At 37.6% G+C, this 12,510-nt stretch overlaps 1 protein-coding gene across 4 annotated transcripts in view; it reads right to left on the bottom strand.

Moving 5' to 3' along the window:
• PARL (presenilin associated rhomboid like) overlaps positions 1-12,510 on the bottom strand; it is a 53,348-nt gene that overhangs the window by 19,888 nt on the left and 20,950 nt on the right. For 2 of the 4 annotated variants that reach the window (XM_068975084.1, XM_068975092.1), the window contains exons 5-6: positions 845-940; positions 112-261 (exon numbers count right to left, since the gene is read on the bottom strand). In XM_068975084.1, the coding sequence (XP_068831185.1) occupies positions 112-261; positions 845-940 (246 nt within the window). The remainder of the gene's footprint in view (positions 1-111; positions 262-844; positions 941-12,510) is intronic. The other 2 variants (XM_068975102.1, XM_068975110.1) reach the window with 1 other exon arrangement.

Raw genomic sequence — 12,510 nt, 5'->3', positions numbered from 1 at the left:
TATGTACTGAGGATTACTATAGAATGTGGCTATAATTATTCCCTTTGTCCCTTTCTCCAGATAGGTGAGAGGACTTAAACTCTGGACAGGCCCAAGATGAAAGCTGATTACCTGCAGATAAGTATACTGCCATAAACTGCTCTTGACCCAGAATGTTCACTATGCTGGAGGAGAAGCTCCACAAGACATACATATTGGCTGCCATGTGAAACAAGGAGAAATGACTGAACGTTGACAGCAACATTGGAGAACAAAGGACCTCTGTAAGAGAAAGAAAATGTCCTGTAATTGTGCACACACACACAGCCAGGAAAAATGATCCATTTTAGACTTTTTTCATTATCATTATGAAAAAACATGCACAACAAACCAGAGCCAGTTAAAAGATTGGAGAAGATGGTTTAAGATAGCATTTTTCAAAGTGGTACAAAGCTACCTTAAATCTCTTTTCTGTAGCAACCAATAAAAATTCTCAGGTCAACAAAAGCAACTTGTCCTATGGAAAAAGTTAGCTAGAAAAAATAATTAGTAAATTATTTAAATCACAGAAATAAAACTGTATATAATAGTCTCTTTAAAGAGTAAACTTACAGTGATCACTGATCTCAAGTCACTAAAAAATTTTTATGGAAATCTACTATGTGGAAGGTACACTTTAGGTGCCCGGATACAGCTGTAAGAGAAATGAGGTTCCTGTCTGCCACAAGCTTACAGCCTGTCCTCCAGATCTGCTTATAACTATTGACAAGTTAGTCATATTTCTTATAGCACTTCAATTACCATAAAGCATATTTCCTTCATATTACCTCAACCTCAAAATAAAAATCACACAAGTTAGACTTACTTGAGGCTGGATTGGATGTGAAGTATCTGATCATTGTCCGCTGCAGAGAAGGTACTCTCCACAAACAAAATACAAAAACATTTGCAGCTATGATTCCTACAAAATAAACATTTCTAATTTAGGAAATTAAAGATAAAAACAAAGTCTAATCAAAAGTCCACATTAATAAGATTTTCTACCACATTAAAGAGTATCACCAAAGAAAAAGTATTACATACTTGGGAGAGGGGTAAGTTAAGAAAAGTAAGTGAAATCAATGTTTTTGAATATCAAACCTGTCATGGGTTGGTAAAGTCAGAAAATTCCTGTAAAACTGCAAATGCTCTAGGAGCTAACTTCCTTCACTCAGCTCCATATTTTACTTCTCAATAAATAATCAGATCTGTAATAACTTTTTGAAAATGGCCAAGTCAAAGACAGAAGTAATGTACATAATTAGGTTCTTTGGCCAAGAGTAAAAAAGCTATAAAACATCACTTCTTTTTCCAAAAGGAAGGGTATACTCCTTTAACTTTTGAATGGCTTTCGGAAACAACTATGGATCATCTGTGCAGGGACTTCTCTGGTGGCCCAGTGGTTCAGACTCTGCATTTCCACCGCAGGAGATGCAGGTTCGATTACTAATCTGGGAACTAAGATTCCACATACTGCTCAACACAGCCCAAAAATAAGTCAGAAAAAAAAAAAAAAAGATCATCCATATAGATGAAGATCCACAGGTCTGCAAAAAATCATTATTTAAGAATTCAGGAATAGTTTGGAAGAATTTTGCAATTGCTTTTGAAAATATGTTTACATGTGGGAGTCAGGTGACTTTCATTTTTCTGCAAGAAGTTGCTAGAACTACCACTAAATTAAGTAAGCTTTTTGACAAAATAGTTAAATAGTTAAAAAGTGTATTGACTAGTAGGTTTATGACACAATAGTTAATTCTAGGGAAGAACTAAGTTATTAAGAACTGCAAACTTTAAAAAATACATTAATTTTAGGTACCACAACTCCTTACACATAGTAGGCACGCATCTACTTGAATTAAAGAAATTTAAACATGTATTCATTCCTCCAATCTCTTTAAGCAACAAGCAACTAGCCCTTTCAACTTCTTCAATTCTAGCAACATTTTGCTAAGCCAGAATTTCTAATCTAGTGCTCTTTCTACTAGACAGAGCCACAGATAGCCAAGGGGATTTCTTTTGACCTTGGCCACTCTAGGACTTCAGACACCAAACAGCTCCTTAACTGGGAAACAGTATACGCTGGTCCCCAGAAGCAAGTGAGCAGGAAAGGAGGTGACAATCCTCTGAAGAAGCAGTGCACACTGTCTAAAGTTAAGGGTGAAGAAAACTAGCAGGATTGACTCTGTCCTGCTTACACTGTAACCCAGGCAAGAGGCCTAACATCTCAGCCTCAGTTTTCTCTTCTGTAAAAGAAAAATAAAATACCTCAAAGAGTTGAAAGATGACTAGATGAGAAAATATGACTAAATGTAGTGATCACACAGTGAGAACTCAAAAAGTGAAAATGATGGTATAAAGGGAATAGCCTTTTTAGGTCTGAATCCTAAAGGCAGGCCCTTAGAAGGTTTGTGGCCTGTGGCATCTCACGGCCTTCACTTCAGTTTCCTCACGGTAAAGTGAGAATAAAACTTGCTAAACATCATGAGGGTCGTATGTGTGTGTGTGTGTGTCACTCAGTCATAACCGGCTCTTTGTGACCACATGGACTGTAGCCCACCAGGCTCCTTTGACCATGGAATTCTCCAGGCATAAATACTGGAGTGGGTAGCCATCCCCTTCTCCTGGGGATCTTCCCAGCCCAGGGATCGAACCTGGGTCTCCTGCATTGTAGGTGGATTCTTTACCTTCTGAGCCACCAGAGTAGCCCCATGGTACAAACATCTAGTATGTAGACTACTCCAAGAAAAGGGTTCCCTCCCCCTTTTTCCTTTTAGAGGTAGACGTGTTAAAGGTCTCTGTTTGTACCCCCATTTAGGAGAAGGGTTACTTGCCTCCTCCTAACTCACAGTCATGCCTAGGACTAGCTTGGCACTATTGATTTGGAAAGGTTGCTGGTGCCTCAGTGGCTACCTTTGCAAAAAGTGATGTACTTGATTTTATCAGCAAGAATATGGAATAAAGACCTCCAACACTTCTCTCCTTCATAAAAGCAGTGAAAAAGTTGGCCCCCCAAAAATGTTAGAATCAACTTTTTCAGAACTCTGGAAACTAGCCAAAGGCTTGCAGCAATCCAACATTTTTTTTTTTTAAAGAAAAATTATGAAACTCAGTAAGAATAGTGAGCTTTGTGCCATTTTAACTTGCTCTAGTCACAGGCCTCACTTTCCAGATATAAGTTACATGAAAACAATCCACTTTCCCAGTGCTGCCTGGCAACCATCAGAGACTGCAGAATGGAGCTGAATCTCTTCCAAAGCCTTGTTCCCAAAGAACTATCATCATCTGACCTATCTGATAATAATTTCTTGGAAGACCCCACTAGCAAGAATGTCTGTATTTGATCTGACTGGGAGCTCAAGTGCAAAATTCATTCCCCAGGAGGAATCTATCAAAAGCAATTTATAGGCAAGTGTTTAAGTTCCCAGCTGGCTGAGGTGATGGATAATAGAGACTAAACAAAAATCTCAAAAGGAAAATATTAGCAATGAGATATTCACAGGTGCTTACAAAACCTCACATATTCCTGGGATCTAGAAAGTCACAAGAATAAAAAAACAGTAGACTTCAAGATGGTATTTGTTACTAGAGACAAAGAATGATATTACATAATGACAAAAGGGTAAAAAAAGAATCTTGATATCCACGAGGAAGATATGACCATTATAAACATATATGCTCCTAACAATAGAAACCCAAAATGTATGAAGTAAAAATTGACAAAACTTAAGGGAAAAATAAATGACTCAATAATAGTTGGGAAACTTCAACACTTCATTTGTGACAATGGATAGAATTAGACGATCAGCAAGGATGTAGAAGATTTTAATACTATAAATCAACTTGACCTAACAGACATCTATAGAACATACCACTCAAGAGAATACACATCCTTCTGAGACACACATGGACCATTATCCAGGACAGACCATATGTTCAGCCACAAAACAAGTCTCAATAAATTTTCAAACTGAAAATTTCAAAACTGAAATTATAAAAAGTATGTTCTCTGACAACAGTGGGATAAAATTACAAGTCAATAATACATTTGTAAAATTCAAAAATATGTAGAATGTAAGAGGAAGGGCCTCCCCTTTTAACGTTTCTAAAGGAATGTTTACCAAAAAGGGGTGTCAACGCTTCCTATTTGTAAGTGTGTATTCATACTGAATAAGGAGAAAAGGAAGACTTCGGTTCTCTGTTGGCATGTTAAGCACAGAGGATAGAGAGATGCTTGACAGCATGCTAACTGAAGCCAGAGCAAATATATCTTCATCAGGTTATCAGGAACTCTTCGGTAGAAAGCTGAGGCCTTAACTGATTAGTGATTGATCACACTGGATTTGGTTACAAGATGGAAGCATCCAAAGAAAAGAATGAAGCAGACTAATTTAAGTGTTAACTTAGGTTTCTGGATTTGAAACTGAGCTTCTCACCACTCAGGTACAATCTTGTGATGATATTTTTGCCTGTTTTTTTTTTTTGGTATTGCTCTTAAGAGTCTTTTCTCAGCATATTATTCTGCTCTTGCCTCTGTCCTCTTGGAGCACTTCAGTTCTGCATGCTACCCCTGGGATCTCTACTGTTGCTATGTGAATGACAAGATATAAGTGACCATTATAGTAAATGCTCTTTGTAAAAAAAAAATTTTTTTTAATGTTTTTAAAAATGTATACATTTTATGGGCTTCCCAGGTGGCCTAGTGGTAAGAACCCACCTGCCAGTACAGGCAGACTTAAGAGACCAGGGTTCAATCCCTGGATGGAGAAGATCCCCTGCAGGAGGGCCTGGCAACCCACTCCAGTATTCTTGCCTAGAGAATTCGATGGACAGAGGAGCCTGGCAGGCTGGAGTCCAAAGGGAAGCACAGAGTCAGACACGACTGAAGCAACCTAGCACACACACACATACATGTTATAGTCCAGCTTATCAACTTGATATTTTGCTGTCAAGTCTGTTTTTCAACCTATATTTATCCATCCTATTGATAAATGCTAGTGATTAAAAAAATGCGAAAATCACACACTCTTTAATAACCAATAAATAGATCAAAGAAGAAATCACAAGGAAAATTAGGAAGTACTTTGAAATGAAAAACAAAACAAAACAAAAACATACCTGCTATGAACTGAATTGTGTCCTCCTAAGATTCATATGTTGAAGACATAATCCTTAATGGGATAGTATCTGGGGATGGGACCTTAGGAGGTAATTAGATTTAGAGATGGGGCCTTCATGATGGGATTAATGTCCTTATTAGAGAGATACCAGAGAGCTGTTCTGGCTGTACCTGCCATATGAAGACATAGCAAGAAGGTGGCAGTCTGTAAGCTAAGAAAGATCTCACCAGAAACTGACCATGCTGGACTTCGAACCCCAGAATTATGAGAAAATTAATTTCTGTTGCTTAAGGCACCTGGTCTATGGTGTAATATTTTGTTATGGCAAATCATGCTCAGCCAATACAAAAACTAAAAAGGATATAGCAAAAACAGGGCTGTGAATGCCTACACTAAAAAAGACCTCAAAGCAATAACCTAAGCTTCCACTTTAACAAACTAGGGCGGGGGGGAAGAATAAAGTAAACACAAAGCCAAGTAGAAGGAAGGAAATAATAAAGAGTCTGGATGAAGTAGAGACTAGAAAACTAGAGAAAAATCAATGAAACTGAAAGCTGGTTCTTCGACATCAACAGTCGACAAACCTTTTAGCTAGACTGACAAAGACAAAAAGACTCAAAATCCCTAAAATCAGGAAAGAAAGCCGAATGTTACTACTGACCTTACAGAAATAAAAAGGATTCTAAGAATACTATGAACAGTAGCATATCAACAAATGAGAATAACTTAGATGAAACTGACAAATTCCCAGAAAGACAAAGCATTGAAACTGACTCAAGAAAGACAAAATCTGAATAGGACTTTATAAGAAGTAAAGAGACTGAATTATTAATAACAATCAAAAAATTCACATAAATAAAAGCCCAAGGGCCTCCCTGCTGGCTCAGTGGTAAGGAATCTGCCTGCCAAAGCAGGGGACACAGGTTCGATCCCTGGTCCAGGAGAATCCCACATGCTGTGGAGCAACTAGGCCCATGCGCCACAACTACTGAGCCTGTGCTCTAGAGCCCGGGAGCTGCAACTGCTGAGGCCTGCACACCTAGAGCCTTGTTCCACGTGAGAGGCCACCACAATGAGAAGCCCACATACCTCAACTAGGAGTAGCCCCTGCTCACTGCAACTAGAGAAAAAGCCCACACAGCAATGGGGACCCAGCACAGTAAATAAATAAATAATTTTTTAAATGAAAAAAGAAAAGCCCAAGACCAGATGGCTTAACTGGTATATTACATGCTGAGAGCTGCTATAATTAATTACTACAAACTAGATGGCTTAAAATGATAAAAATGTATTCTCCTACAGTTCTAGAGGACAGAACTGTCAACTGGGTCATGCTTCCTTATGAAGAATCTAGGAAAGACTCTTTCCTTCTTCCTAGGTCCTGCTGGTTCTTGGCATTTCTTGGCTTACAGCAGCACCTCTCCAATGTCTGGCTCCCTCACTTCACAGGCCCGTTTTTTCTATTGGTGTCTTTCTGTTCTCTTCCCTTATTATAAGGACACAAGTCATTGGATTCAGGGCATACCTTAATCTAATATGATCTAACTATTTCAATTAAGATAACACTGAGTTTCTGGGTTACTCTATTTCAAATAATACTGAGTTTCGGGGTGGACCTTACGTTGACATCAAAATCAGACAAAGACATCACAAGAAAACTATCAATAACCATTATGAACACAGATAGAAAATCATCAAGAAAATACTGTCATATCAAATTCAGCAGAATATAAGAAATTATAAACCATGCCCAAGTGAAACTTTTTCAGGAATGCAAAACTGGTTCAACATACTGTAATCAATATAACACTCCATATTAACAACATTGAAAGACTCACAATTCCCAGTCTAAAAACTTAGAATACAAAGCTACAGTAATCAAGATACTATGTCCAAAAGATATGCATATTGACCAGTGGAACGGAATGAGAGTCCAGAAGTACATCCATACATCTATGTCAACTGCCTTGTTTTTTTAAATTGTGGTCCCGGACAATCCAATGGGAAAAGAATAGCCTTTTTAATGACAAAGGAAGCAAGACTAAACAATGCTGAAAAGATAGTCTCTTATGTAAAAAAAAAAAAAGAAATTAGATCATTTTTTAATTCCATACACACAAAAAGACTCAAATAGATTAAAGACCTAAATATGAGACCAGACACTATAAAACTCCTAAAGGAAAATATAGGCAGAACACTTTCTGACATACATCGCAGCAATATCTTTTTCAACCCATCTCCCAGGATAATTTGTTTAAAAATAAACAATGGGACCTACTTAAACTCAAAAGCTTTTACAAAGCAAAGGAAACAATAAAATGAAAAGACAACCCACAGATTGGGAGAACATACTTGCAAGCAATTTGACTGACAAGGGATTGGTCTCTAAAATTTATAGACAGTTCATGATGCTTCACAGCATCCAAACAACCCAGTCAAAAAATGGGCAGAAGATCTAAATAGACAATTCTCCAAAAAAAAACAGAGATGACCAAGAGGCACATGAAAAGATGTTCAACATCACTACTTATCAGAGAAATGCAGATCAAAACTACAATAAGATATCCCCTCACACCAGTCAAAATGGCTATCATAAAAAATCTACAAACAAATGCTGGAGAGGGTTTGGAGAGAACAGAAGCCTCCTACACTTGGTGGAAATGTAAACTGGTACAGCTCCTATGGAGAAGAGTATGGAGTTTCTTTACAACACTAAAAACAGAGCTACCATATGACCCTGCAATCCCACTCCTGGGCATATAACTGGGGAAAAACATGAGCTGAAAGGATACGTGAATCCCAATGTTCATTGCAGCACTGTTCACAATAACCAAGACAGGGAAGTAACCTAAATGTCCATCAAAAGAGGATTGCATAAAGAAGATGTGGTACACATATACAATGGAATATTACTCAGCCACTGAAAAGAATGAAATAATGCCATTTGCAGCAACATGGATGGACCTTGAAACTGTCATACTGAGTCAAGTCAACCAGACAAAGGAGGAGAAATATCATGATATCCTTTATGTGTGGAATCTAAAAATAAATTATACAAATGAACTTACCAACAGACTTATGGACTTAGAGAACAAACTTATGGTTGGGAGGAAACAGGCGAAGGGACAGTTAAGGAATTTGGGATGGACATGTACACACTGCTGTATTTAAAATGGATAACCAACAAGGACGTACTGTACGTCACATGGAATTCTGCTCAATGTTATGTGGTGGCTTATATGTATAGCATGAGTCCGTTGGCTATTCATTTGAAACTATCACAACATTGTTAATCAACTATCCCCCAATATAAAATAAAAAAAAAAATTTTTAAAGAAAAAACAATAGTCTTTTTAACAAATGGTGCTGAAGCAAGTAGCTATCCACCAGGAAAAGAATGAATTTGGACACCTTCCTCAAACTGAATACAAACTGTAATTCAAAGTGAATCAAAAACCTAAATGTAAAAACTAAAACTATAAAACTCTTAGAAAAGGTGGAAATTTTTGTGACCATGGATTAGGCCACAGTTTCCTTGATATAAAGCACAATAAAATAAGAAATGAGTAAAATGGACTTCATTAAAATTAAAAGTTTGTGCTACAAAGAATACTATTAAAGTGATGACAATGCACAGAACAGGAAAAATACTTGCAAATTATATGTCTAAAAAAGATCTAATATCCAAAATATATAAAGAAATCTTACAGCTCAACAAAAAGACAACTCAAAAAATGAACAAAGCAAGACTTCCCTGGCAGTCCAGTGATGAGGACTCCACAATTCCACTGCAGGGGGCAAGGGTTCGATCCCTGATCCAGATCCCAGCGTGGTCCAGCCAAAAAAAAAAAAAATCCTTGTACAAAGATTTTTTTCTTATTTGACTATGCTTGGTCATAGTTGTGGCATGTGGGATTTAGTTCCCTGACCAGGGATTGAACCTGGACCCCCTGAATTGGGAGTATAGAGTCTAAGCCACTGGACCACCAGGGAAGTCCCTGGACAAAGGATTTAAACAGACATTTCTCTAAAGAATAAATGGACACTTGCATATGAAAAGATGCTCGGCATTACCAGTCATTAGGGAAATGCAGTCAAAACAATGAGATATCACTTGCCATACATTAAGACGGCTGTTATTAAAAGAAAGAAAAGAAACTAACAAGCACTGGCAAAGATAAGGAGAAACGAACTCTGGTACATTGTTGGTGAGAATATAAAATGGTGCAACTACTGTGAAAGTCAGCAGTTTCTCAAAAAGTTAAACACAGAATCATATGATGCAATTCCATTCCTAAATATACAAGCCAAAAAATAGGAAGCAGGGACTAAAACACACTTACACATAAATGTTCTTAGCAGCATTATTCATGAGAGCCATAAGGTGAAAACAAACCAATGCCCATCGACAGATGACTGGATAAATACAATGTAGTGTATCCATACAATGCAATCTTATTCAGACTTCATACAATGGGAAAAGGTCTCTGAGTGGTGTTGGGAAAGCGGGACAGCCATGTGTAAATCAGTGAAGTTAGAGTACACCGTCTCATCATACACAAAAATTAACTCAAAATGGCTTAAAGTCTTAAACATAAGATATGACACCTTAAAACTCCTGCGAAAGATCCTAGGCAAAACATTCTGAAAGAAATCATACCAATGTTTTCTTAGGTCAGTCTTCCGAGGCAACAAAAATAAATAAAAACGAAAACAAACAAATGAGACCTGGTCAAACTTACAAGCTTTTGCAGAGCAAAGGAAACCATAAACAAAATGAAAAAAACAATCTACAGAATGGGAGAAAAGATCTGCAAACAATGCAACTGACAAGGGCTTAAATTCCAAAGAAGAAATACAGATGGCCAACAGACACATGAAAAGAGGCTCAATATTGCTAATTATTAAAGAAACGCAAACCAAAACTAAAACTATAATGAAGTATCACTACACACTGGTCAGAATGGCCATCGTGCTGGAAAAGGTGTGTGGAGAAAAGAGAATCCTCCTCCTATGCTGTTTGTCGGAATGTAAGATGTTGCGGCCACTGTGGAAAACAGTATGGAGGTTTCTCTGAAAACTAAGAATTACCATATGATCCAGCAATCCCACTCCTGGGCATATATCCCAGACATACCTCAAAAAAGATACATGCACACCTATATTCATAGCAGCACTTATTTACAATAGCCAAGATATGAAAAAAACCTAGGTGTCCATCAGCAGATGAATGGATAAAGATGTGGCAGACATATACAATGGAACGCTATTCAGACACAAAAAATGAAATGCCGTTCATAGCAACAGCATGCAACTAGAGATCCTCACACTAAGCGAAGTCAGAAACAGACAAACATGACGTATCACTTACATGTGGAATCTAAAATATGACACAAATGCACCTATCCAGGGCTTCCCTGGTGACTCAGAAGGTAAAGAAACTGCCTGCAATGTGGGAGACCCAGGTTCAACCCCTGGGTCAGGAAGATTCCTTGAAGAAGGGCATGGCAACTCACTTCAGAGTTCTTGCCTGGAGAATTCTATAGACAGAGGAGCCTGGCTGGGCTACAGTCCATGAGACTGCAAAGAGTCAGACACGACTGAATAACTAACATACACACGCACACACACGAAACAGAAACAGACTCACAGAGGACAGACTTGCAGTTCCCAAGCAGGAGGAAGCTGGAGGAGGCATGGTGGGCTGGGAGGCTGGGGTTAGCAGATGTAAGCTTTAGTATACAGAAGGGATAAACAACAACATCCTACTGTATATACAGCACAGAGAACTATATTCGATATTCTATGATAAACTATAGTGGAAAAGAGTATTTTAAAAAAGGGAGGTACATGTATAAATATATATATAACTGAATCACTTTGCTGAACAGCAGAAATTAACACACTATAAATCAACTAGTTTTTTTTAATTGAAAACAAAACCAGTATTCAGCATTAAAAAAGAACGAAATTATGATATATGCTAAAATGTGAATGAACCTGGAAACCAGGATGCTAAACAGAAGCCATACACAAAAACATACTTTATAATTCCACTTATATGAAATATAGGCAAACTCATAGAAACAGAAAGTAGAATGGTGGTTACCAAAGGCTAAGGGGTAGAGGAATAGGAAGTTATTGTTTAACAGGTACAGAATTTCTGTTTGTGATGATGAAAAGTTCCAGAAATCAATAGTGATGATGTTTGCACAACACGGAATGCACTTAATGCCAATGAATTACACAGTTTACGACTAAAATGATAGATTGTATGTTATGTATATTTTATCACAATAAAAAAATACCCAAAAAACTGTAGTTGCTGATAGAAAAAGACAAGTAATAATACATGGAGTCCTTATACATTGCCTAAGAGACTATAAAATGGTACACTCACTTTAGAAAACCACCTGGCAATTCTACAGAAAGGCACTGGGAAAAGTAGATATCCACACTTAAAAGGATGCACTCGGACTCTTACCTTACACCATCTTTTCATATGCTAGTTGGCCATGTGAAAGTAATCTTTGGATAAATGTTCAAATACTTTGCTCATTTTGCTACACCATATACAAAAATTAACTAAAAACTGATTAGAGACCTAAAGCTAAGACCAAAACTATAAAACTCCTAGAAAAAAATAGGGGGAAAGTTTCATAACATTAGATTTGGCAATGATTTCTTGGATATGACACCAAAAGCACAAATAAAAAAGCAAAAATAGACAGATGTGACATCAAACCTAAAAGCTTTTGTGCAAAGAACATGAGTGAAAGGCAACCTACAGAATGAGAGAAAATATTTGCAAATCACATAGCTGATAAAGGGTTAACAGCTAGACCATATAAAGAACTCCTGCAACTCAACAAAAGCCAACCTGATTACAGTGAGTGAACACCATTAGAGGAATGGAACCAAAATCGCAATAACGTGGCACCTCACACCCATTAGGAGGGCACCCATTTCAAAAAGAACCACAAACAGAAATTTTCAAGTGCTGGCAAGGATGCAGAGAAATCAGAAACCTTGTATACTGTTGGTAGGATTGTAAAATGGTGCAAACAGTATGGAAAATAGTATGGAACTACCACATAATTCACCAATCCCATTTCCGGGTATATATCCAAAAGAACTGAAAGCAGGGACACAAAGAGATTTGCACACCCACGTTCTTGGCAGCTCTGTTCACAAGAGCCAAGAGGTGGAAGCAAAAGGCCATCAAAGAACAAAAGGATAAACAAAATGTGGTGCGTACACACAATGGAATATTCAGCCTTAAAAAAGGAAGTCCTGTCACATGCTATAATATGGGTGACCTCTGAGTACATGTTAAGTGAAACACAGCAGTCAAAAGAGACAAGTACTGTAT

This window comes from Capricornis sumatraensis, chromosome 1 (assembly GCF_032405125.1).
Source record: "Capricornis sumatraensis isolate serow.1 chromosome 1, serow.2, whole genome shotgun sequence".
NCBI classification, from domain to species: domain Eukaryota; kingdom Metazoa; phylum Chordata; class Mammalia; order Artiodactyla; family Bovidae; genus Capricornis; species Capricornis sumatraensis.
Note: the sequence above shows the minus strand (reverse complement) of the source record. Positions and strands in the feature narration are given on the sequence as shown.